Raw genomic sequence first — 27,923 nt, 5'->3', positions numbered from 1 at the left:
ACTTGCTGAGTCTTCCAGCCAAGTATCTTTCCTGGTATTAGTCACTTTGTGATTGAGTTACTGAAAGAAGCAAAACCTTGCAAAATATTCCATGGGACGACTGCAGTATGTGTGCAAAAAAGGAAAGTGCCAAAAAAAAACATTTTATGGACTTAAACCTATTGCTCAGAACTGGGGTGCTCAGCAGGATGCAGCAGGAGCTCTGTTCAAAGTTGTAAAATAGATTAGATTCCATGCAGTGTGGAAACAGGCCCTTCGGCCCAATAAGTCCACACTGACCCTGCAAAGCGTAACCCACCCAGACTCATTTCCCGCTGAATGATGCACCTAACACTATGGGCGATTTAGCATGGCCACTTCACCTGGCCTACACATCTTTTGGAACACGGGACAAAACCCACGTAGACAGGGGGAGAATGTGCAAACTCCACAGAGACAGTAGCCCAAAGTGGGAATTGCACTTGGGTCCCTGGCGCTGTGAAGCAGCAGTGCTAACCACTGAGTCACCGTGCCACTCTAAGACTGATAGATTCATACAGCACTAATGCAGGTCCATCATGATTGCCCTTATTCCTTGAAAAAGCTTTCCAATCATCATAAATCTACACCATTTCCTTTCAATATGTGCATAATACCTTTTGGAAGTTATGGTTGAATATCAACTCTTAGGTTTACAAACTTTGCTGCATAAAATTAGAAATGCAATTAGCTAAAAGACTGATAATTAAAAATGCTGCAGTAAGCTCCTAGTACTATCCTTTCATCAGAGAGTGCTCAGTTCACTTTCACAGGACTTGTGAAATGTTTTCGAGGAATCACAGGTGCCCAAGACAGCAGCAGGACATTAATCTAAGCAAAGTCATTCTGAGAATGATCAAGAGCTCTGTGTTCCATCAGCATTAGTATCCTAGAATCAGTGTCAGCCAACCAGACACTCCAGCCCTGCCAACACAAACATGTGGGATTCAGCCAGAGAGGCCAACTTTCAGAGACGGGTCGTTCAGTCCAAACATTTTAAGAAGCTGGTAATAAATGTACGTTTATTAACAAAGTGGAACTACGCTGCAAAACAGGTTCAACTTAAACACTGGCACCTTTCACTATCTCGGGTGTGGAACTGAGCTATGTTTAAGCAGAATCTGTGCATGACTTTCTCTGGAAATACCTGCTGAATCCCACTACGGAACTGCAAAAGGAAGTCTTCGAAGGTACATATGATGTGACTTATATGAGCAAGGAAAATAAAATGGAAATGCATCTTTTGCATCTGGAATAAGTGACAGTCACAGTGGAATAAATATTCTTTTTTTAATCTTGCAAACTGATTGTACAGATGGAAGCACTGTTTTGATTTTGTAATCATCTGGGATGTTTAATTTTATTCTGACTATATGTGGCTAAGCTTTTTAGTTTAAAAGCAAGATTATGGAGAATGCAATAAAGTAGAAACCCCAGAACCATAACTCCATCAAAGTCTTACAATAAAATACTCAGTTGCCGAGACTTGCTCCCTGAAGGTGAACCACAAACACGGCCAACAGTGTGACCTGATTGTCTTTCACACATGATAACGGTAGTCCAGAGACTGCAATGTGAGCTTTTAATGAAATTGAGCGGGTCAAAAATGTTACTCTCCTTGTAGAGTAAGAGCTTGAATTTAAGAAACCCCTGGCAATCAATGTAGATCAGTGAGTTTCAGGTGAATTTTGAATGCAGTTGTGCCTGATTCATAAACTGTGCCTGAGGTCAAATCTTTCGCCATGCTGTCTAAATGAATCTTTGACGGTCCTTGCTGAATATTAGAATTGTGGTTATTTGTTGTCAAGCCCATGTTGAAAAACTGGAATTCCATTAAGAATGCTCTTTTCCGAGTGTTATCACCTGATTGATAGATCCTGAAAACCTAAATGTTAATGTCAACCCAAAACAACAGATTGCAATCCACGTTCTATTTCTGAAGCTATATAAAACAAACACTTGGATGTCTCTGACCCAAGCTTAGACTGAATTGGTCAAGTAGGCTAGATATCAGTACCTCCCTTCTATATTACTGCTTATTCAGAGGGAGAGAGCAAAATTAAATTGTTTTGTGACATTTATGGTCTCAAGTCTGGACTTACTGAAAAAGACCAAGCCAAAATTCTACTCCCTCCAATGATTTCAAATTCTATTTGCAACATATTGGACCAAAGAGTCTGTTTCCATGCTGTACATCTCTATGACTATATATGAGTGAAAAGGTCCCTGCCCTATAAGGCTAAGTATAATGAGGAATAGGTGCTGATTTGGAAATTTAATTTGGTGCTGGTGGGATCTTTCTGGGATGTTTTTCACATGTTATAACTCAGATTAAAAGTCAGACTCTAACTGCGAATTTTAAAACTGCAAACCAGTTCGAAAGGTTAGTGTAACTTGGTAGTTATTTGTTAGTCAATTGAAAGGTGTTGCTGAAATTGATGTAATTGACTGCATTGGGAAGTTGAGATGGGGTGGTTGTAGTTTGGAAGTGAGTCATCAAAACTCTATAAAGCAAACAGGGTTAAAATAAACACAGATTGTGGAAACAAGAGGGAAGCTCATGTGAGGGAGAAGGAGGTTCTGCTTTTTATACATTTTTCGTTAGCCTCTAAATGATGGTGAGTTCATAAATATGCTAATTAGCTTTGAAGATAGGTGATTGGTTGGTGACCCTTAAGATTTAATCCCTCTAAAACAAGGGCATAATTTCCACTTGTACAGGGAGGTCCAAGAATTGCTTTAAATTTGTTTGTGTCTGCAGTTCAAAGAACTTTATCTCAGAGCTGTGAAAATTCTAAAATTCACTGGGTCAGACACTGTATTTCATCAGGGGAAGCAGATTCATGCAGATATTTTATTCCAGTAGGAATCACATCTCAGAAGCCATGTACTTCTGATCAGACCTGTGGTCAGGGACAGGTGGGGCCAGCTGTATCCCATGCAGTGATGTGGTACCAGAAGTTGGGAAATAGGAGCTTCAGCACCTCGTGTTCTAAAAAAAAGTGAAAGTTGTGTGAGAACCACAAATCTCCCTGAGCAACAACACCTACAAAGAACAGGGAGAAAGTGAGGACCGCAGATGCTGGAGGTCAGAGACAAGAGTGTGGAGCTGGAAAAGCACAGCAGGTCAGGCAGCATCTGAGGAGCAGGAGAATCGACATTTCAGGCATAAGCCCTTCATCAGGAATGAGGCTTGTAGGCCAAGGGTGCTGAGAGATAAATGGGAGGGGGTGGGGTGGGGGGGAAGGAAGCTGGAAATGCGACAGGTGGTGGAGAAGGTGATAGGTGGGAGGGGAGGGTGGGGCGATTAGAGAACTTATAAAGAACACCAAAGAAAATTACTGCAAACAATTAGGAAGACAACTGTCCTATTCATCTTTATTCCAAGGGTATACACAAATAAAAAAAAGGCTAACTATAGTTGTAATGGACCTTAGTGAGACCACACCTGGAATACAGTACCAAAGGATATATGCGTCAGCAGCAGGATAACAAAAATTCACTAGGTGGGGCCCGAGGTAGAGAGAGAGATGTCCTATGATGGGAAACTGAGTAAATTGTATCTATATTCTTTGGAGTTTAGAAGAATGAGAGGTGATCTCATTGAAATATTCAAATATTATGAAGGGATTGACAGAGCAGTTACTGAACCATTGAGTGGGACAGCCTGGCCCCAGTGATGAACCAGTTGGGAAATGTTGAGGAGATGGGAAAAATAATGGCTTCCCTTTATTGATCAGAGCATCGAGTATAGGAGTTGGGAGGTCATGGTGCAGCTGTGCAGGACATTGGTTAGGTCACTTTTGGAATATAGTGTGCAATTCTGGTTTCCTTCCTATCAGAAGGATGTTGTGAAACTTGAAAAGCTTCAGAAAAGATTTACAAGGATACTGCCAGCGTCGCAGAATTTGAGCTATAGGGAGAGGCTGAATAGGCTGAGGCTGTTTTCTCTCAGGCTGAGTCTCAGAGGCTGAGGGGTGATCTTATAGAGGTTTATAAAATCATAAGGGGCATGGATAGGGTAAATAGACAAGGTCTTTTCCCTGGGGTGGGGAGTCCAGAACTAGAGGGCATAGGTTTAGGGTGAGGGGGAAAAGATTTTAAAGGGATCTAAGGGGCAAATTTTACACGTAGAGGGTGCTGCTTGTATGGAATCAACTGCTAGAGGAAGTGGTGGAGGCTGGTACAATACAGTATTTAAAAGACATCTGGATAAGTATACAAATAGGAAGGGTTTAGAGGAATATGGGCCAAGTGCTGGCAAATGGAACTAGATTAGGGTAGGATATCTGGTCGGCATGGATGAGGTAGACCTATGGGTCTCTTTCCATGCCGTACACCTCTATGACCCTATGACTCTATGATGTTCAGAAGGGATCAAGTCTGATTTTCCACCCAAGGTTTCGGCATTGGTGAAGTAATCAGCCCTCATTTTAATGTCAGCCCCCAGCCTCTAAAAGTAAACTCGGCTTCTCTCTTCCTTTTCAAATATTTAAGAAGCACTTGCTGTCCAATGCATGAGATGGCAGAACCATTGTCAGCAGTTAGTTTATCACTACATTGTGTCAGTTTTCTGAGTAGATCTTGTGTAAAATATATAAAGAAATGATATTTGTACTTGTCCCTGTATCAAATTTGGCATATAACGCACATTATCCATTCCTTGGTGGCATATCGCTTGGATACAGGAAAAGAGATTTTGTGTATCTATCTGCTACATTAAATTGACTGTGTACTGGAGTATACAAGCTGTAATGTTGCTGTTACCTCTTGGACTTTGTTGACATTGCTGTATGCCATGGATGGAGTTTGGAAATGTCTTTCATATTGTCCCTGATGGTTGGCCATCTGCAAATGGTGCTGAGAATTTCATTCTGTTTGGGTTTTTCAGGGCATTTAGAGTTCTTGCATATTTTCGCCCCAATCCTCTTGTAAAACATATCTTACATGTGTCACAAAATGCTCGACACTGTTTTGGTCAGTCAGATAATCCACATTTCATTGGGCATTTTCCCATTGTTGTCAGCTGCAATAGCTGTTGCAGAGTCTACCCGCCTACAATCGCCTTTACAGATCCCATTTTAAAATCAATTCAGCTGCAATCTGCTGGGATGGCAGCGGGAGCAAGTAATGCCTCACCTACCAACTTAAATGTCACAGACACCTCTTTCCCGGTTGATTTTGGCTGGACAGACCATCGTTGAGTTCTCGTAGAGTCAACGCTTTTCCATGTGTACCCAGTTTGTTCCATATAATAACTTGGAGCCTAATCAAACCACTCTCTAGCTTTCTAACTTCACAGGCTACAGCCCCGGGTTGCTTAATCCATCCCCATCATTTACCTCTTGGAATCTATATTGTAACACGAAGCTATATATCCCATGGTGCAATACCCAGATTTAATATAGTATTCCAGGCTTTGTATAACTGAAGAATTATGTCTCCCTCCTTGTATTCTATTCCTTGCGTATAAAGTATAGTTATAAAAAGTATTCCATTACCCATTCTGATTATTTTCTGCATGTGATGTTCCTACTGTTGAGTTGATGGCTTGAGAATTTGATGTGATACAGTACTAAAATAAGAAACTGAAAGTACATTGGGTGCTCCTTCAGTGACTTTCTTCTCATTATTAGACCATAAGGTCAGGTATGGAGAATGTAGACTTATGGCTTGCAAATGTTCATTAGCATTAGCAGCTTGCCAAATAATGAAGCAGTCCTTGACTGCATATGATTATTTTCAGGTTTGGGTTGTAAAATGGCAAGTAACATTGACTTTACACAAAACAAGGGCATTACCATTGCCAAATCCCCCATGCTCAGACTTCTTAGGGTCAACCTGCAACATTTTAAGCAATTTGGCTACATCACCTTGCAAATTCTAAGCCACAAGAAAACACAAACCAAGATTCCTGCCAATTCTTTGGGCTTGACACCATGGTTCATCAGGCAACATCAAAATGCAAGTGGAAAAGACAAGGGGCAGATGTCAGGAGACCGGGCATATGGCAGTAGGAATGGACTGAGGATTAACTCTCCGGCTTTTCAATAAGTTTAAAAAGCATAGCTCCAATATTTTTGGTTTTTGGCAGGGAAACATATCAGCCCCTTTAACAAATAACCTGCCAAAGTTTGTGCTTGACAAGTTTCCCAGTCATCAGTGAAGATAAAACAGCAATGAACAGCTTAAGAACAGTGGTACATGCACAAGTTTCCCAGGGGCATCCATTACTACGTTTTTCTAGGTGGTAGAGAATCCAGTTAAAAAATTAATATCAAAAGAAAGAGGCAACACTGCAGAATTGCTCCTTGAAGTACCACAGTAATGTCAACAAGAAAAAAAGAGGAAATCAAGCTGGAGTAACAATAAAATATGTGTTATGATTAAAATGACACCGAATCCACCCAGAATGTTCAATAAATGGTTCTCTGAAGCATCCCAATAGAGTCAAAGGCCTGGAATTTAATTTTGCACTGAAGAAGTGGAGCAGGGCTTGCAATAATGCATGGTAAACCCACAAGTATGTAAAGAGCATCTGTTGGTGGCATCTTGGTACTAAGTCTCCTGATGACTTCATATCAGGAGGCATGTTGATGACCTACAGGACAACTGATTTCAATTATAAATTCTTAAAGGGACAATCAACACAAAAGGTGATGGTGAGAAGACATGATCAAGTCTTGCCATTGAACATAAATGATTAAAGACTGTGCCCTGTTTCAGCAACCACAGCTTGGATGTGCTATTGCAGGCTTTAAGGACCTAAAGGCATACTGTGCTACCTATCAATGGATTGACAAAGCCAGCTATGGACATCGAAGCAGCAGTAAAGGAGGTAGCACAGGCTATCAGCAGTAGAAACATGGAATTGTGCACGAACACACAATGTAGAAAACATTTCAACGGCCTAAGAAAGACAGGGAAAGAGATGGTGATGATGATGGCCCAATCACATTGAGACTTGAGTGCACATCACCGCAAAACCTCTTACTCTGCCTTTGTCAGCTAACCCCAGGACAACACTTCTCTCACCAATTTACTTTGCAGGTGCCCCTTTCCCCCCGTCTTTGCATTTCCACACATTCTTACTTTTGCATCCATCTCTGACCTTCATGCTGTTCAGTGTCATAACGCTCCCTCACGGTTACTTTCAGCAGATGCTCTCCGTTCAGCTGTTTAACACATGCTATTACTACCACTCATGGATCTCTTCCTCACCTCCTCACAGAAGAAGCCAGTGTTAGGGAGAGGCAGAGAATTTGAGTTGGCCTTTACATCATCTCACAGCTAACAAATATGGAAGTACAGGCATTGAAAAAAAATCAAAGGAATCTTTGTATGCCTGGCCATCAATCAGACAGGACCTCCCCCCTACCAGCTAGCTGGTGTCAGAATTACATATCAAATAGCCACATGGAATACCATGCTCATTTTTGTTGACTTGAAGTGAATGAAATAGGATCTTTTCTATATTGATTGCTTTCTTCCCTGGACTGTTTATATTAATGTCATTAATCTCCTGCAGAGCCTTCAAGTATCCCACAGTTGGTGGTGCAGGATTATAACAATACCTACTCAAAGAAGGTTACACATTCCCAGAATGCATCATCACAGCACTCATGCTGACCATGCCCGAGCTCAGATATTCAGTTCAGCACAAGTACAGCCCAACTTTCACTTTGTGATTCACGCATCACGGGGGAACAAGAGTAGCTGATACAGACTGAAACAGCAGTGAAGAGGCCACATCAGTGAACAGGGGAAGTTCAAACTCTACTCAGCCAGGCACAGTTGTTGAAGCATGAGTATTGATAATGAACAGAGTACTCTGGACTAGTAGCAGAGAATGTTTAACATAATCATTGGCATTCCAGCTTCACAGTGTATGCTTGCAGACAGAATAAAGATCAAGTTTTCAACTAATAACAATGATCTTTGAAACATAAGATGGTAGTATTGTTTGATATCCCCAACCCATCAAGAAATCTGAAGCCTTCATCCCTACATTATAAACAGCGTTACACTGCTGAATCATTTTATTAGCAGAAAGCCCTTCAAAACATCCTGAGGTAATGAAAGGCACTATATAAATGTACATTCTTTCTTTCTGTTTTTCACTAAAGTTAGGAAGGGGAACCTGTTTAATATTTCCCTGGAGCTGGCACAAGCAAAACTGTCCAAGCCATCTCCTGCGCTGCGATTGCTATCATTGTATGAACACAGGAGCCTGTGAATGCACTTGTCAGGATTTCCAATAAAGAAATTCCATCCCCGAGTAACAGCTGGATAACAGTCACTGAAGTCTCATCAGGCAGCTCTGAACAACCAGCCATTGATGTGCAGATGTGCAGGAGTGGTATTCTGAGGAGTCTGCAACCGCAGGCGAGACATATGAAAACCTGATGTGTCTATGAGACCACAAGGAAGTGCTCTGTCCTACCACTGCTTCCTCAAAAGTGAAACCCGAAGGACTTCCAACTCCGGTCAGTGATGAATCCTCATGGGGCCAATACCCATCTTGTTCAAAAAAGGAAATTCCGGACATGGAAACTTCAGCAACTGAGGCAAAAGGCCAGGTTAATGGTTTGTGTTGAGTACTGCCAAAATAGAACAATGGGACAACACTGCAATTTCATAAGAGAGCAGGAAAAACGCAGGTAACAGCTGAAGGACAGAAAAGAGAAACAGCTTGCATTACGGAGCACACAGATGACGACAGGAGATTTTAAAGTATAAGCATTCAATTAAGTCCTTCAAGTGTAGCCATCATTTTACTGTAAGAAATACTACAGCCCAATTGTACAAAGTAATATGACAATGACTGGATTCGCTATTTTTATTATGTAGATTAAGGGATAAATATTTGGAATGTTTCCCTATACTCCTCTTACTGTCATGGAGTCCACCTCAGAGTGTCATCGGAACTTAACACATTTAACACATCAAAGGACGACTCCTCCAACCCTACAACAGTCACCCCACTGTTCACTCAAATGGATGCAAACATTTTGTACTCAAGTTTCTGGAATGGGATTCAAACAATAGGTTGACATAACCTCTTTAATACTGTAAAATGTTTCAAAGTCTTTGACGTTAAGTTTTATTGAATAATATCTGACACCAAGTCCCATACGGACAGATTTAAGGTCAATGTGAAGTGCTGTGTTCCAAATGTGATGCAACTGGTCAAATTACTTCCGCAAACACTATAGTTAAAATGCAAACAAAATAAAGAGGAATTTAAAATAATTTAACTATGGGGAATCTTAACTGAATACTGGACACAGTAAGTATTACTAATTTACTGTTCCAATATAGTAACATCCCATAAACACACCCCTTGGCAAAAAAGATAAATTCAGATACAGATTCTTGCATGCAGTTCTCCAATCCAGGAGGAACCAACATCAAGAGACATTTCAGAGAAAGTAGGAGCTAGCAATCATTCACTGAAGCTTCCAACTCTTCTTGAGACCCCAAACAACTTCTGACTGCTAAAGGTAGAAAAATCTAGAAAGCCTGGTCTGTGAGAGCTGGCCACTCACCTTCAAGCTGCTTCCATTTTTCCAATCTTTATAAAAAAAACCTAAAGGCCTTCTATGTTACTTACTTCGGCAGTCTCCAGTAGATAGTGTGTCACCTCTGCCTTTACAACCTCTCTTAAAAATAAAACCCAGGACAAAAATAAATCCTTTTTAAAGTGACAGCATCATCACAGTATTGTTCCAAGTCAAGGACATCATAAAGTTGTAGCCTGCTAACCATTTTAAATTTGCTGTTCACCCATGCCAAACTTTCAGACTATAAGGAAAGGAAAGCACTTGTACAATATCTTGCATGACCTCAGAAAGTCCCAAAGCACTTTACAGTTGCAATTCTAAAACGTGGCAGCTATTTATAGCAATGTGCCATGAACAGCACTTTAATAATGGACAGATAATCCATTTAATAATACTTGAGAAGATAAATATTAAACATGGCATCGGTGAGATGTCTGGTCTTTGAAAAAAATTACATATAAAATTTTATGACCATTTGAGGACAGAGATAGGGTGTTTCTTTTAAATGTCACCTAAAAGACAGTTTCTCAGAGTCCTACCACTCACTATTATACTGGAATGTCAACCTAGATCTTCTGGGCAAGTGTCTGATATGGGTTTAGCACCAACACACCATCTGACTCAGAGACAAGTGTTATACCAATAAAACAGTCTGTACAGTCTTGATCAAGTTCATAAAACTTTACATATGCCATAAATGGCACATAGCACACAGGGAAACTGGGCTAAAGCACATAAATTATAGATACTCAAGACCCATGGAGGGCCTCAGAAATATGCGATCATATCAGGACCAAGAAGAACGAGAAAGAAGGCACAGGACTCCCAATCCATCTTTAATGTCTTCTCCTCCTTATGGCTCATTTTCATAATGGTAAATGCACTGTAGCCTTCATAGTAAGCTCCACTTCAAGTTGTGTACTGGAGCCAACATTTTGTCAACTATTTCCTTTCTATTATAACGAACCTGGAAGAACAACCCGTCAGCTCCTCTGGGGGGCCGAGAAAATGCTGTATTGCACAGAGGTTTGTATGCACGAGCAAAGTGATATCGGTCCGAGATAACGGAGGTGATGAACTACAACCTGGGACAAAATCAACTCCAAGATACAGCTGAGGCAAAACAGAAGGCAGTCATAGAACAGGAGCAGAACTGTGTTGGCAAAAGGTTACATGAATGAATCGTTGAGCTCTTCAGAAACACTTGAAAACACTCCAATGACTTCTTCTACTCTTGCCTGCTTTCTTTTGGAAAGTATAGACAGTTGCCACAAAAACTTTTACAAATCCAATATACCGCTAATATCCTGAAGACATGAATACATGAGTTAGCCAGTCAACTGCAGGCAAGAAATGAATGACTTGCTGTGTGAACCACTACAATAAGATGTATTAATTCTGCAAAGGTCAACTTGAAGTGTTCCCTACCAGAGGCAAAGCAAGGTCAATGTTAGTTAAACCAACTCCTTCACTCGGTCCTAACCTCCACCTACATCCCTGGTGATCAGGACTTACGGTTTAATCTTTTTCTCGCTTGACCAGTTTCCTACCCAAAAAATGCAAATAAAGTTTGATTAGCTCTGTTGCATGGCACGTTTTCAAGTTAATTTTGTACTAATCACATGTTTAAATCATCAAAATATAACTTTAGTTTTTTTTTCCTGAAATGCATATTAACTATTACAGCAAACCATCTTTCTGAAATTTGCTCACTGGCCCCGCAGCATGCTAAAATGGTGGCTTAAATATCAACATTTGCACTGCTCCCTTATCATTTTAGTTCCTCCTTTTCTCAAGTAACATTTCACATTTTTTTTGTAAGTTGATCCCTGCTGTTTGGCACAAACTGGATCCACAAAATGATCTTTCTTCTCCAATGCAAGTCTGGGGCGCAAACCATTAACTTTAAACTTGCAAAGCACAGGCACATGTGGGACAACTCCAAGCATCTTACCTTTGAAGACAGGTGGAATTTCAGGATGTGGTAGAAGCCCTTAACTAAGTCTTAAAAGTAGGAAGGGTAAATAACAATGAGGGAGAGGGGAATTAGGTAATGGTCAACTGAGATGAGAAAAGTCAGGCTATCAAAATAAGGGTGTTGATCAGATGTGGAGGGAGTGGTGGCTTTATTGTAGAGCCAGGGGGAAATCAGCAATTATCCCTTTTTGTTGTTGGCCAAAGGAGTCTCCACAAATTCCCAGACCTGGAGAACAATTATAGCTGCAGTCTGGACAGCACAACTTCATAAAAGGTGCTTGAAGGTAACTATCTTTTTTTAACTGGTGTTAAATGTGAATCCTGGATGCATCTTTTGATGTCCTTCCCAAAGTAGTATGAGGCACACTTTGCTTCTTAATGACTGTGTGTCAAGCCTCCCATGAGAACTAGACACTCATTCTACATCTGCAATACAAGCACACAGTCTCTACTTTCTAAGTCTACGTGGAGGCTACCTTTTAGCCATGAACCAAGGTAGTCTGAAACCTAAGTTATCAGTCACCTAAAATCTGTGCCCACCTCCCCACCCCACCTCCCCCACGCCCCCCCCCACCCCCGCCCCATTAGCCCTCAGTCATTAGATGCAGTTTCTCCTTACTTACTCTCCGTATACTGTTTGTAATTCCAACTTCTCCAGTCTAGACACAAAACTACAACTGCTCTTCTCTGCAGCCATTCTAATAAATCATCTTTCCAAAGCCTTTATTATAGCTATATTATTAGCTTAATTTTTTTATTGGGGATTATAAGGGAAAACTACTATTTTAAATTAATCAATGATTGTAGGAGGGATTGTTACACTTTAAAAAAAACAAACAACCAGAAGTTATTATGTGTTGTTTACAGTGTTGTTTGGTCAACCCGTGGTTTAGTTAAGGCACGGGTGGGGGAGGAGGGGAGGGTAGAGTTTAGCTGCAGATAAACTGGCACCAGGAAGTGCATACAAAAACAGAAGTTCGGCTGGCAACATGTTGCACATAGGTCTGTGGAGTGATAACCAATTGTTGATGACAAAGGCTTTCAGTTTGCCAACAGTTAAGTCCCAGGTAGCTGAATAGCTTGTGGATATGAACAAGATTGCCTGAAGTCTATGAAATGGGAAACGCTGACTGTTCTGTGACATAAAACTAAAGCAAGCCAGTTGACTTTCCCTCAGCTGTAAGCTATAAGCTGCTGTTTTAACCAATAAGCTAGAGACTCTATAAGCTGTGAACCAATAACTCAATGCTTCTTGCAAATCAGTAAAAATTAGATGAAGGAACAATAAGTCCTAGCAGGACAAAAGGATGATCTCAGAGAGTCCTGTGAACAGGTGACTATTGAATTGCCTTCACAGAATTTCTAGCCACCTATAACACCACTTTTTTTTATCGTACGTGTATTCGGATGGTGAGGGTGTTATAAAGGCATTAGAGTTTTACCTAGTACAGTTATTTGTTGATAACTCATAATTGTTTTTCTGTAGTTAGAATCTATTTATCTGTAATAAATAGTCATCTTTGTTAAGTACAGAAGCCTGCTTTATGCTTTCTGTTAACCCAAGTTTAAAACATCTAAAACACATTTGTGAATTACACATACTTTTGTAAAACCTTTAAATGCTGTGACAAATCTGGAAATAGCTTAACTTTCATCATCATACCCCACCCCAGTGAGGCATGACTGCTTTCACATCCTTCTCAAAGTATTGCAACATGAGGGAATGCACATGAGGAAAAATATATACAAGCAAAACGATAAGGCAGCATGGTGGCTCAATGGTTAAGAGTGTTGCTTCACAGTACCAGGGCCCCAGGTTCAATTCCAGTCTTGTGTGATGCTCCGTGTGGAGCCTGCATATTCTCACCATGTCTGGGTGCTCTAGTTCTTTTTCTCACTGTCCAAAAACGTGCAGGTTAGGTGGATTGGCCATGGGAAATTATCTGAAGAAGGGCTCATGCCCGAAATGTCGATTCTCCTGCTTTTTGGATGCTGCCTGACCTGCTGCGTTTTTCCAGCAACACATTTTCAGCTCTGATCTCCAGCATCTGCAGTCCTCACTTTCTCAATGGGAAATTATCTGTCATGTTTAGGGATGTGCCGGTTAGATGCACTAGCCATGGCATAACATGGGTTTATGGTTACAGGATAGGCAGCAGGGACTGGGTGGGATGCTCCCCAGAAAGTCAGTGCATACTTGATGGGTCAAATGGCCTTTTTCTGTACTGTATGAGCAGAAGGATTATGTTTGGTGCCCTGACAAAAATTTATCCCTCAGATTAACATTGCAAAACAGATTATCTGTGGTTATTATTTACTGTGCGCAAACTGACTGACATTTTAACACTGATTACACCCCTGAGTATTTTCTTGGCTTACTTTGAGATGTCTGGTTGCCATAAAAAAAGGCAAATAAACACTAGCATTTCTTTCTGTTATTTGTCAGCCATATGAGTCAATGGGGAGGAAATTCAGCTATTACTGTTTGTAGAGATCATGTCAATGCTGATATAAACTATTGCTAAGAATGTCAGTATGCTATGTCTCAATAATTCTGTGCAGACCTACAAATTTCATCACCATTGTCAGCTGCTGCAATATTGACCAACAATTCCCCATAAGGTCATAAGTAGGGATGCTCTTAACGACTACACAGTTCTAAGTATTATGTGCAACTCCTGTAATAAAGCAACATTCAGACTCAAGTGTCATGAAATTCCCAGTCAATTACCATCTTCATCGGCAGCGAATCTAACCAGGTCGCTTTGACATTCAGCAGCATTTCCGTCATTGAATTCTCCAACTCTCAATATCATTCATCAGAAATTTAACTGAACTGGCTATGCAAAATCTGTGACTGCAGGAGCAGGTCAGTGCCTGAGAATTCTTCAGTAAGAAGCTGGCTCCCTGACTCTTCAAAGCCTGTTCATCATCTACATTCCAGGAGTTCAATGGAATCCTCTCAACTTGCCTGTGCACAGTTCCAATAGCAAAACATTTGACACCACCCAGGACGTAGCAAAAAGCTTGATCGTCACTTTAAACATTCACTCCCTTCAGCACCAGTAAACAGAGAGCGCACTGTCTATAGTCTACAAGATTCACTACATCATCACATCATGGCTGTTCATCAGTATGTACCAAACCTGCACCCTCTTCCACTTAGAATGACGTGGTCAATAAATGCATGGGAATGCAAGCTCTTCTGACCACACCACATCCTGACTTGGAATTTCATGGCATTCCTTCAGTCTCTCAGTTAAAGTCCTGGACCTTCCTCCCAAACAGCACTGTGAGGGTACCTACACCACATGGAATGCAGCAACTTAAGTAGGTGGCTCACCACCACCTTAAGATCAATTAGACACTTATAGTAAACACTGCAAACTTTGTTAGATCCCATTAACAAATGAAAGAAATCTTTCTCTGATCATAAGTCATAAGTTCTGTGGAAATCCTGTTTACAAAGTATTTCCGGAGATTTCATTAATTGCCTGCCAATGTTACAGTACCCAATTGGCAGAAGCCATCTGAGAAATTCTGAGAGTTTTTAGCTTGCATGTGCACGGTCTTTAAATAGTTAAGTGTTCCAAGGTGCTTCACAGACTGATGCTGATGTGGGGCCAAGAAGCAGGCATTAGAAAAGGTGACCAAAATCTCAGCCAAATTTATAAGTTTTAAGGAGCATACTAATAGCTGGGGGAGGGGAGGGGGGGGGGGAGAGAGAGAGAGAGAGAGAGAGAGAAATCTCAAGATTTGTAGAAGGTCAAAAGGAATGATTACTGACAGTAGAACAACAGAATTGTAGGTACACAAAAGGTCCGGCTGGAGAAATGCACAGGTTTATGGCTTGAAATAATGAGGGGGTCAGTCTATAGACTGGAATTTCAACACAGCGATTAGAATTTTAACTTTGTGATGGGGCTTGACTGGAAGCCTATGTAAACCAACAATAGGTGAATTGGAATTGGTGCACATTAGCATATGGACAGCTGGGTTTTAGATGAGTTTTTGGATGTTGGAAGATGGAAGGCTGGTCAGCCATGCACTAAAATTGTTGAGTATCAATGGAACCAAATGAGGATTTCAGTAGCTGCTAGTCTGAAGCATCTGCATTTTATTCAAATCTTTGTATATCACAGGATATAGTTTACTGTCATATTAAAATATCCAAAACTTATTCATAGTAATGGCACTTAAAATAGCAAATATTATAATTTAAATACTTCTGCTCTGATAAACATGACAAACAGCTTGATAAAAGTATAGCTTTTCCTTCTTACATACAATAAAACAAGTAGAGACTAACAACATTTCAAAAGATATTAGAGACTATAATTTTCTCTTCATTCAGCTCCTGATGACTACTTTCAAACTTAATTGCAAGATCAGTAACTGGGCACAATCTCCAACCTCCACAGAATCCTCTTTAAAGGGGAGATTGCCAGGTTCCTCTGTGGCTAGCATGAAGTCTCCAATGTGAGGATGAGGTTTGGAGAGTAAGTGGGGGTGCAGGTCCTAATGCAATGCAAAACTCTCACTGATCTGTGTGCTTGCTTGGCCATGTCTATATTTTAGTAATGGAGCCTGCAGCCTGTGGGCCATTTAAAGTTGCTTTGTAGCATGACGTTCTGTTGAGCTGTCATGCTACGCCTGCAAAACCACTCCGTTGACCTGAAATGGGATCAATGTGCACTGCACTGCTCCTCCATTCATAAAGTTGCCTCCTGATTTACAGGCATGGAAATTTGATCCGTAAAATCGGGCCTACTTAAAAATGCAGGACAACAGTTTATTCATCCAGTACTTCACTGAACTAAATAACAGCAGGCTTTGCAGGACTGGAATGACGAAAGACCACACAATTCCAAAAGGAACACACAGGCTCCACTATTTTCTGGTCTCTACCACAGTTCGTGCTGGCACGTTCTAAACTGGCAAGCAAGGAAATGAAGCTACAATGCAACTCCAAAGTTAGCTTTATACTACAAACAGAGACTGAGGAACAGACAGAAGACAGTGTGATACCAACCACCTTCTCACAGGAATCGTAAAAGTTTGAAAATTTGACTCAATATCACTGCGTCTTCTCTTTGGCTGCATTTAAATTGCATCTTCATCCTGTTACCCGAAATCTGTAATCCACCCATCCACAATAGACAAGACCATTCAATGAGTGAAAGATGGCAACAACTGTCGTGTGAGTAACTCATTAGTTGTGTTGTGAGGGTTGACAATTCATATTCCTAACAGAGAACAAAACTGGATGGAATCAGAGTAGGAAACCATGGATACTGTAATGCAGCACTGCTGTCCAACCACCAAACTCCAAATCAACTCAAATCAACTTCCCTGGAAGCCCAGTATTTAGCTCTCTACTATCAGATATTAATTACATATTTGACAATGAAAGAAAATGGCAAAAATCAGAAAGTCCTATTGAGCCTATTGAGTATCCAGATTTCAGTTCACCCAATGTGGCATTCAACACTAGCAACAGAGAATCTAGCCCCTGGACCAGTACTATTCCATCTTACCACCAGTTGCAGACACCATTGTCCATCTTCACCACTATTTAGCATTAGGCTGTGCAGTATACCAATCGATCTCTCTCCCAGTTTCACAGGGACCCATAAAGTACACTACACTAGGTCTCCCAGCAGCCTGGCATTGATCACTGTGATACACCAATGTTTTTATACACTGTCTGTGACAGTGAACAGTTTTTACAGGCTTGTTTTTTGCATTCTGTGTTCCATACCAAAAATTTCTATTTAATTCCTGTAGCAAACTGAAGGACCTAGAGTTTTGTAAGTTGAAAGTACTTATGTCTTTGACTTCCAAAGGTATTAATGGAAGTCGCCTGTATGTCTGACCACAGCAGATGTTCCAACTCCATTACTATCACTTTGGTGTTTGTGAACCTGTTGAGATGTTTTTCTGCCCCAAATATCTCTGGTAAGATCTATAAACAGAACTAAATGAATACTGGCAGGAAAGGTACAATACATAGTCACTGTAGATGGTCCTTACTTGTACCGTTCAGTCAACCTTTGCTTTGCTATCGAAAAGATTCGGAGAATGGAGAACTAATAGGATATCCATTTTGAAACGTTTCAATTATAGTTTAGTTTTAATAAAACATCACCATTGATGGCTGGTGCTCGTCGCTATGTTTGCAGGATGAGTGCACATGATAGATTAAGCATTAGTATCATGGAAATGTGTTTTGGTTTGGATGAGATTATACTATGTGACAGGTCTTTCTGAAGGAAATACTGAGGCGTGAGACTGGAGTAAAACATGGGACTGTGAACTTTCCAGACCCAACATGCTTGAAGCCAACCAACAGGAACAATCTCACCAAACAAAAAATGTATCCGTATTTCATATCTATTCAAACAGACTTAAGAAAATGACAGATTCAGTAACAGGAGATTGTTACTCCATGGATTAATACTAATTGAATTTACATCTGTAAATATAAAAATTCTTGTTTGCTACTAATCAAATTTTGCAAAGCTACATATGCCAGAACAGTCTGTCCTGGCTTAGCTTTCTAATAGTTTATTTTGACTTTGTCATTAATTAAAGGCTTAGTCATAAATCCAGTTTTTTTTTCTGGAATACTAGCTATTAACCCCATTGCCAACTAGCAAAGATCTCATATCAGCATAATATTCTCACTAATGCAAATCTAGAATGCAATTGATGGAACACATCTTGAACTTTCGAAACAGCCAGCCATATGTAAAACCTCCCCTTTTCCAGGTTACTACTGACAAGACCTTTAAATTTGCCCATATAAGCTCTAACTGATCACCACAGACTCAGTATTACCCACAACACCTTCCCATGTATAGATGACTACATTTAAAACTTTAGCTAGATGCCCTCATCCTATAATTCATGTTTAGCCCTACCCCTCTTCTGGAGAGAAACTCCCGAGAATCAACCTAGAACATATGGAACGGGATTTGCTATCAAGCACAAAAACGTCAACCAACTCTCAATGCTCCCTGTTGGCATCAACGAGTAGCTCATGGCTGTCCTTCTACAACTTGCCATAAATCAGCCATAGTTATGAGTGCCTTAGCTCCACCCTAATGCCACAGACCAGTCCAAAGAAGGTTGCTACTCCATTCTGCACACTATATTCACCAACAGCCCTGAGGAAGATAAAATTATCCTCCTCGGAGACTTCAACAGAAAGGGTTAGAAAGGATGCCAACTCTGGAATGGGGTCATCGGAAAAGAAAAAGTCAGGAATTGTAACATCAATGGGATTCTCTGGCTCACTAAATGTGTGGAACACAGCTGGTCATCACCAATACACTGTTTTGCCAAAAAAGACAAGTTCAAGACTTCCTGGATACATCCATGATCAAAGCACTGGTACAAGATCAACTGCATTGCCATTCAATCCTCAGCCCAAAAGGACGTCCTCGTTACCAAAGAAATGACCAGACCACCAGCTCATCTGCTCCTCAACGTCCTTCAAATGCCACCAGAATCAGCTGAAGTTAAAAGAACTTCAGAAAAAAAATCATAATGTCAAGCAGCTTCAACAGCTGAGCTGACTAGCGAATGTTCAATAATGCCTTCACCAAAATCTCCAATGAGATCATTTTAAATGTAGTGAAAGAGCTGAAGACAGCCATCACCTCATGCTGTGAAGAAACCATAGGTTACAGGACTGGAAAACATCAAGACTGAGAGACTTCATCAACAAGAAGATGAAAGCTCTCCATGCCTGGCACAGCAACATCATCAGTGAATCAAAGAGGTGAACTCAAAGAGCAAAGGCAAGGGCAAAGGCGGAGTTACAAAGATGACCAAGAAGAAACAATGGTGGACTGAGAAAGCTAAATGAGTGGCAACTCCTCACTGACAAGCACGATACCTAGGGTTTCTTCAGTGCCACCAAGATAATATATAGACCCAACACTCTTGGCATCAAACTGGTACAGAGTAAGGATGGTACCCTTTTGGGACAAAGAAAACATAAACCTCTGATGGAGAAAATGCTTCAAAGAACTCCTAAACCACCAATGTAAATATCGATGAGGACATGTTTGAAGAAATCCCTCAACTCTCCATCAAAGATGATCTTAGACTCCCACCTGGTGTGGCAGTAGTTGAAGCTGCCATTAGACACATGAAGAATGGAAAAACAGCAGGAGAATATAGGATTCCGAAGGAGATTTTCAAATAGGGAGGAGCAGAGCTTACCCATCATCTCCATCAACTGTTCCTGAAAATTTAGGACAAAAGAAGAAATCCCTGCTGATCTCAGTGATACTATCATTGACACTGCCTTCAAGAAAAGAGACAAAGTGGACTGTGGGAATGGCCAAGGAATCTCCTTACTCTCCATCACCAGGAAGAAGATCACCCAAATCCTTGCTGGCACCTTTTCCCAGTCTCTGAGGGAATCCTTCCTGAAGGCCATTGTGACTTTCAATCAAAGTGAAATACCAAGGTCAACACCAGTCGCTGTATTGATCTGACCAAGGCCTTTGACTCAGTCAATTGTGAAGTGCTATGGAAGATCCTATCAAAGGCCAACTGTTCAGTTAAATTCATCAACAGCCTCTGAATCCTCCACAACAGGATGACAGTTCTCATCAACAGTAATGTGGCAAATCCTTTGAAGACAACACAGGGGTCAAGCAAGAGTGTGTCATTACCCCCACCCTTTTCTTCCACTTCATTGCCAGCATTCTTCATCTTGTCATGGATGAGCTTCCCAGTGATGTGGACATTGTCTACAGGATGGACAGAAAACTTTCCAACCTCAAACGGTTGAAATTAAAGAAGAAAACAGCACCAACCTCACTTGTAGAACTTCAGTATTTAGTAGACAATGTCACCTCTGCTCTCTCAGAACAGAATCTTCAAGCCTCACTTAATTCCTTCACAAAAGAAATTGACTTCGCCTCAACCTCAAGATGACACAAAGCCTTTACCAGTCTGTCCAAGTCAAATTCCAGACCATCCCTCCATTAAGATCAATGGAGAAATCATGGAACATACCCACTACCTGAGAAGATATCTCTCATTTAAAGCTGACATTGATGCAGAGATTCAACATCGCATCCAATCCGCAAGCACTGTCTTCAGATGTTGGATAAGAGTCTACGAGTCTTCAATGACGATAACATTCAAACTGATTCTTTGTGTACAACGCAATCATTCTTCTGACTCTTCTATATGTCTCCAAAACATGGACTAACATTTACCAACAAATGCAAGAACAGCTTCTTCCCTGGTGTTATCAGACTTATGAACTGACATCTCATATAGTAGAGTTGATCTTTCTCTGCACCTTCTCTGTAGCCGTAAAACCAATTATGCATTCTGTTTTATTACCCTCATGTACTAATGTATGGTATGCTTTGTCTAGACAGAATACAAAACATTTCACTATATTTCAGCACACGTGACAATAACAAATCAAATCAAAGAAGTATGCTGTTTGTAGCAAATTCTTCACATCATTTAGGAGGACAGGTCTCCTAAAATCAGCATCCCTGAAGCAGAAAATAGCACCAGCATCAAGGCTATGACCATCTGAAACCAACTCTGCTGGGCCGCACATGTCCTTAGGATGCCTGAGTTCTGATTTCCAAAACAAACTATCTTCACCCAGCTCAAGGTGGGCACTTGAACAAGAGGAGGACAAGAGAAGTGCTTCAAAGCCTCCCTCAAGTAATTCAACATCGACGTCAGTGCATGGGAAACCCTTGTTCAGAAGAAACTGACTTGGAGGAAACTCCTGTATTGAAGGGACACAATTCTTTGAGAACACCCAGTAACAGCAGGAAGTATAGAAAAGGAACTGGAGAAAGGAATACCAATGATCTCTAGGGCAAAGAGCAATTCCACCTCCCAGAAACAAATGGTTAGAGATGTGGCTATAGGATCAGGCTCATTAACCAGACAAGTGGCCAGAGAATCCATGACCAGTGACACGGAATTTCCAAGGTGGACAATCATACTCATTAGCAAGTGATTGCCAATGCCCCTGGAGGCTCCCTGCCTTCAGTCCTGATGAAGGGCTTTTGCCTGAAATGTCGATTTTCCTACTCGTCGGATGCTGCCTGACCTGCTGTGCTTTTCTGTCACCACTCTAATCAATGACTCCTCTCACTCCTACCTCCAAAATTCAAGCTAATTTCCTCTAACTCCAATGACGCACTGAGAACCAACTGTCATTCAGAGGCCCCAAAAATCTTCCTCAAGATCCCAACTTCCCTTCCATAACCCCAGTCTCCACTTCCTGAGACCCTAATGGATCTTTGAAAACCTCATAGAGACCACCAATATTTCTGGAGACCTCATTACCCCTCCTTCCAGCAGTGGGTGTGTGAGATGACCCACTAATGCCTTACCAGTCCATCGCAGTTGCTGATGGCTACCGTAGCCTCAGGGATGTGGCTGATGCCCCCACTATAGATGCAGTCCTCACTCAGTGGCTGTCTGTGACTTTGTCCATCTTCCTGCCACTCCAACATGGCTCCTGGGGCCACCAGCCGGTAGCTAGGTTCCAGTCTGAGCTGCCAGCTCTGGCCAAAGACGGTGACATTGAAGAACAATGGGTGAGGCTCAGCCTGGCTCTCTTGCCCAGGACTCCCAGGCCAGGGCGCAGGGCCACTCCGCCTTTTCCGCCTGACTTGAGAGCCCGATACTAGGTGGGACACGAAGCGGCCCTCAGAGTCTGTCCTGAGTGGAGTCACCAGCCTGAACTCCTGCCCCAGGGCAGCAAACCTCTGCAAAACTGCTGCAAGATAAATCAAAGGAGAAAATTCAGCAATGTCTATAATCACCAAGTAATCCATGAAACACAGATTAATAATCATAATGTGTATCACTCTCCTCCTCTTACTATCATTCCTTCCATCAATTACTTCTACCAGTTAACTCATTACTATTGTCAATAACAATAGGGGTATTAATGGATAGACATTAGGGAGTTCTCAATCGCTTTCTCCTATTACTAACTCCTTCCTATTACTAACTCCTCACTGTTAATAATTTTTTTCCCATTAATCATTCTCTCCATATTCATCAATCAATCTATCCATTACTCATTCCCCACTATCCATTAATCAATCCCTTTCTTAACCAATCATTCCTATTGTCCAACCACAACTACATCCTGTCAACCTTGCTTATGATTAATCGTTCAGTCCCTGTTGTTAACCAGTCTCTCCCATCAATCAATCACTCTCTCATGGCAATTAAACACACCCTTCTATCTATGAATTTGCCCATCAAGTTCACCCCCATTTATCGCAACAGCAATGAACTTTCCATTTTGAACTGTGAAATGTTGCTCTTCCTCCTAAATTTGCAGATTGATCAGGAAAAAGGATAATGGAATGATAACACACCTACCTGGGCTCCCAGTTACTTCAGATCCAGCCTGCAAAATATCAAAAACTAAATATCAGATACAAAATAAATATGCATGCAATGCAAAAAGAAATCAGTAAAAAATAAATCTTCAGATACCAGGTTGTGGTTTCACCCTGAACACTACCTAAAATTCATAAAAAACCTTCCTCTATGAAGCTGAATATCCACAAGCCTGCAAATCCCAACTTGAAAATCTCAGATCACTCAAATTGCTATCCTGAAAACCCCAGGGTTTTAAATTTCAGAGGATGTGGCAAGCTCAGCATTTGTTGTCTACCTGCAATTGTTACTGGACTGAGTAGTTGGTTCGGCTATTTCAGAACCAAACATATTGGTGTGGCTCTGTAGTCAAAAGTAGGCTGAACCAGACCAAGATGGCAGATTTCCTTCCCCGAACCAGACTAAGATGGCAGATTTCCTTCCCCGAACCAGACTAAGATGGTAGATTTCCTTCCCCGAACCAGACTAAGATGGTAGATTTCCTTCCCTGAACCAGACTAAGATGGCAGGTTTCATTGTTTTTACCTCGTTGATTTTAACCCTACTGTGAATCCTCTTGCAAGGATGCCTGCCTTGAAAAGGTTTTCCTCCTCTCTCTACAAGAATCTCAGGGAGTCCTTCCACCTATCCACTCCACCCTCCCACCATCCCCCCCTCCCCCCGACCTATCACCTTCATCCCCTCCCCCACTCACCTTTTGTACTCTATGCTACTTTCTCCCCAACCCACCCTCCTCTCACTTATCTCTCCACGCTTCAGGCTCTCTGCCTGTATTCCTGATGAAGGGCTTTTGCCCGAAACATCGATTTTACTGCTCCTCGGATGCTGCCTGAACTGCTGTGCTCTTCCAGCACCACTAATCCAGAATCTGGTTTCGAGCATCTGCAGTCATTGTTTTTACCTGGCAGGTTTCCTTCTCTGAACCAGACTAAGATGGCAGATTTCCTTCCCTGAACCAGTGACATCAAAATTCGTTCTGGATCCCTTCTCCAGTTGTGATAACTACTTAAGTCAACTTTAACACCTCAGTGAAATCACCCCTTATTCTTCTACACTCAAGAGAATGCAAGACTAGTCTTTCCGACAAGGTCACATCATTTAACTCTTTTATCCCTAATAGGCTCTGCATTTCTTTGCATACCGATCCTGAGTGATGTAGTGATAGTGTTCCTATCTCTACACCAGGAAGCCCAATCTCATGTCCAACCTGTTCCAGAGGTGTGTAATAACAGATCTGAACAGGCTCAATAGAAAATGTCTCCAGTCATAATTAGCATCAGGTTTTTTTCAGAGACAAAGGTCCTTGTGATGGAGCAGTAATATCCCTATCACTGAGCCAGGAATTCAGGTTCAGCTCCCAGCTGAGATGTGTAATAACATCTCTGGAGAAATTAATTGTAAACTGTCTGTCCAACTTGAGCTGTGTCATCCACAGCAATATAATTTAACCAGAACTTTTGATTAATTCATTCATAGGATTTGAGTATCACTGTTTGGGTCAAAATCTGTTGCCCATCCCGAGTTGCCCTCTGTCTAATATCCAGCTTCGTCCAATTGTAATATCTATTCCAGTCCTGTTGAGATAAAAGCCATAAATCTATTATCCTTGTTAATATTGTTTGTAATTGTCTGCGAGCTTCTAGTGATAATTGCACTTCAGTATCTAACTTTCTCTGTTCCTCATAGTTCCTAACTTACTATTTAGAATCTTCCTTGAGTTCAAAGTGGATGATATTGTACTGCCTTACGCTGAGCTTCATCTGCCACAGTTTATCCTAGCGCTGATCTATCAAAGTCCTCCACAACATTCTGCCTCCACTTCCACTTACTGTGAAATCTAAATTTGATATCATCCTCAAGTTTGTATTTTGCCTCGCTATTTATCAAGTAGGCAGTTTAAATATGCAGTGAAAACCTGAGGCTCCAATCCATATCCCTGGGACACCACTAGCCACATCTATCATCCCCACCCTCTGTGTTTTAGCTCTCCACCAACATACTCCATCCACTGCAACAGGCTGCCTTCAATTTATTTTGATAATGCTTCATGAATTGAACTTTATCAAGTGCCTTCTGAAAGTCCAGATAATTAGCATCCACAGATACTTCCTCCATCTCAGGTTAGTTGCTGGCATTGATTCCCGAAAAACCCAGAGTTTTTAAACTGTTATTAAAACAGGAAATGTTAGAAATAATCAACAGATGAGGCAGCATCTGTGGAAAGAGAAACCTTAAATGTTTCTGGTCAATAAAGGTTCAGCAGAGCTGAGAAGCTTAGATATGTAATAGATTTTGATCAGGAATGTAAGAACAAAGGAAGGTTTGCAATAAAGACAGAAAAGATTGATAGGTAGACAAGGTCAAAGGGCTGTTGTCATGTCACCATAGTTTTACTAGACCATAGTGGCTTCTCTTATTAGAGAAAAGCAACTGGTAGTGATTTAACCTGAGGGCCACCAGACCTCAGGCAAGGGAAAAGGTTAAGAAGGAGAGTCTTTCATGGTATCCTCAAACCAGTGATGGAAATTGAACCCACACTGCTCTGTAAAACCAGCAACCCAGTCAACAGAGCTAAACCAATTGGGCAAAGGGAATAGTGATGAGACACATGAAGAAACAAAAGCTGTGCCTGGAGCAGGTGAGCTTCTGGCTAAAAGCAAAACTAACAGAAAGATCAAAACATTCAAAGGAAATGAAACAAGATAGGTTGGAGGTGGGGAGGGGGGGAAGAGATGAAAGGAGGGTTCACAAAGCTAAAGATCTGAAAATGCTAAACTCAGTGTTGAGTTCACAATGCTATAAAGTGCCTAAGCAAAAGATGTTCCTGAAGTTTACATAAAACAAAGAACTGTGGATGCTGAAGATCTGAAACAAGAACAGAAATTGCTGGAGAAACTCAGCAGGACTAGCAGCATCTAGAAAATAGCACATTATAGCGCAGTACATGCCCCTTGGCCCTTGACCAGTGGAACCAACCTAAAGCCCATCTAACCTACACTATTCCATTTTCATCCATATGTTCATCCAGTGACCATTTAAATACACTTAAAGTTGGCGAGTCTACTTCTGTTGCAGGTAGTGCGTTCTGCGCCCCTACTACTCTCTGAGTAAAGAAACTACCTCTGACATCTGTCCTATATCTATCACCCCTCAATTTAAAGCTATGTCCCCTCATGCTAGCTATCACCATCTGAGGAAAAAGGCTCTCCCTGTCCACCCTAAATAACCCTCTGATTACCTTACATGTCTCAATTAAGTCACTTCTCAATCTTCTCTCTTACAAAAACAGCCTCAAGTCCCTCAGACTTTCTTCATAAGACCTTCCCTCCATACCAGGCAACAGCCTAGTAAATCTCCTCTGAACCCTTCCCTAAACTTCCAAATCCTTCCTATAATGCGGTGTCCAGAACTGAGCGCAATACTCCAAGTGCGGCCGTACCAGAGTTTTGTACAGCTGCAGCATGACCTCAGAGCTGTGAAGCTCAATCTCTCTACCAATAAAAGCTAACACACCGTAAGCCTTCTTCACAACCCTATCAATCTGGTTCTGAAGAAGGGTCACTGGACTTGAAATGGTAACTCTCTCCACAGATTCTGTCGGATCTGATGAGTTTCTCCAGCAATTTCTGGTTTGTTCCTGAAAGCTTCCACTGAGCTTCACTGGAACAGGGCAGCAGGCCAATGCCGGAGAATTCAGCATGAGTCAAGATGGAGAGTTAACACGGCAGGTCATTAGGGCGATGGGGTCATCTTTGCAGACTGAAGGGCAGTTTTTGCCAATCGGTCCCCCAATCTTCATTTGATCTCCATAAGGCAGACAAGACCACATTGTGAGCAGTGAGTAAAATATACTAATCTGGAGAAACTAAATGTAAACCACTGTTCCACCTGGAAAGAGTGTTTGTAACCACAATGGGGAGAGCAGACATGAAAGGGGAGCTGTTGCAGGGAAAGGTGTTGTGTGCAGAAAAATGTCTGACGCATTTCCAATTTTTTATTTCAGATTTTCAAGCATTTATAGTTTGTTATGTGATTAACTTTTAAACTGGTATCCTAAACACCCCAGAACTTGTAAACTGTGACCATAAATAGTCCAGAAGCTTTAACCTGTGACCCTAAATACTCCAGTACTTTTAAATCATTACCCTAAACGCCCCAGAATTTTAAACTGTGACCCTAAATACTCCAGAACTTTAAACTGTTGCTTGACAACCCCTGAGCTATTAACTGTATAACGGAGCACTCAATAGCTTAAGCTGAAATAGCTGCACTGCACAGACCTTTGAATGCAGTCTGCTCAGCGTCTGGAACTTTGAAGTACTCGAACTGTTTAAACTGTCACTGCTTGAACCACTCGGAAACTGCAAATCAAAGCAAGATACGTCTAACTTGCACGTACCGCTGTAGTCAAGTTCACCGCTAATATTCCAAATGCGAACCATAGTGACTGGAGAACCATCACCGCGTCGACAAACCTCCAATCTTACGACTTTTAAAGACGATCCTCTGTGGGACTGGGTCACAGTGTCGGTCTCTCGGTCTCCCGGCTGCTGTGGAAGGGGCTGGCGTGTTTGAAGGGAGCCCAGGGGTTTGGAGAATGTGTCTGGCTCCCAGGACTTGCAGAGGCGGACTCCTGGCGCTCCAAGCCCAGGCTCTGCCCTCTGTCCCCGGGTAATAAACTCCAAACCCACCCCCCAGCAAGACCTTGACGTCAGCACGGAGACTGTAACCACATGCTCACACTGAGCTGCCAACAAAAAAAAAGGCAGACTTTATTCACAGAGAGAGGGAGGAAGGATGGATGAGGATCGCTACTGGTTGCTTAGCACGTTGCATTTCCAAACACCAGACCCCCGCCATAAAACTCTTAAAGCTAACTTGAAAACAAAACAGCTGGACAAGTCAGACGGAGAGTTTAAAACAGCTTGGATTCACTTTATTTTC

General features: G+C 41.5%; 1 protein-coding gene across 4 annotated transcripts in view; it reads right to left on the bottom strand.

Moving 5' to 3' along the window:
* LOC140490928 (A disintegrin and metalloproteinase with thrombospondin motifs 3-like) overlaps window positions 1-27,667 on the bottom strand; it is a 257,036-nt gene extending 229,369 nt beyond the window's left edge. For 3 of the 4 annotated variants that reach the window (XR_011963229.1, XR_011963230.1, XM_072589151.1), the window contains exons 1-3: window positions 27,379-27,667; window positions 22,959-22,986; window positions 21,953-22,341 (exon numbers count right to left, since the gene is read on the bottom strand). Coding sequence is in view for 1 of the 4 variants with exons in the window: in XM_072589151.1 (XP_072445252.1) it covers window positions 21,953-22,341; window positions 22,959-22,986; window positions 27,379-27,438 (477 nt within the window). In the remaining 3 variants the exon portion in view is untranslated. Of the gene's footprint in view, window positions 1-21,952; window positions 22,342-22,958; window positions 22,987-27,378 lie in introns of those variants that run through there. The other variant, XM_072589152.1, reaches the window with a different exon arrangement.
* Window positions 27,668-27,923: the final 256 nt, after the last annotated feature.

The sequence above is a fragment of the Chiloscyllium punctatum genome, chromosome 2, assembly GCF_047496795.1.
Source record: "Chiloscyllium punctatum isolate Juve2018m chromosome 2, sChiPun1.3, whole genome shotgun sequence".
In the NCBI taxonomy this organism is placed as follows: Eukaryota; Metazoa; Chordata; class Chondrichthyes; order Orectolobiformes; family Hemiscylliidae; genus Chiloscyllium; species Chiloscyllium punctatum.
This window is presented reverse-complemented; position numbering and strand designations above follow the sequence as displayed.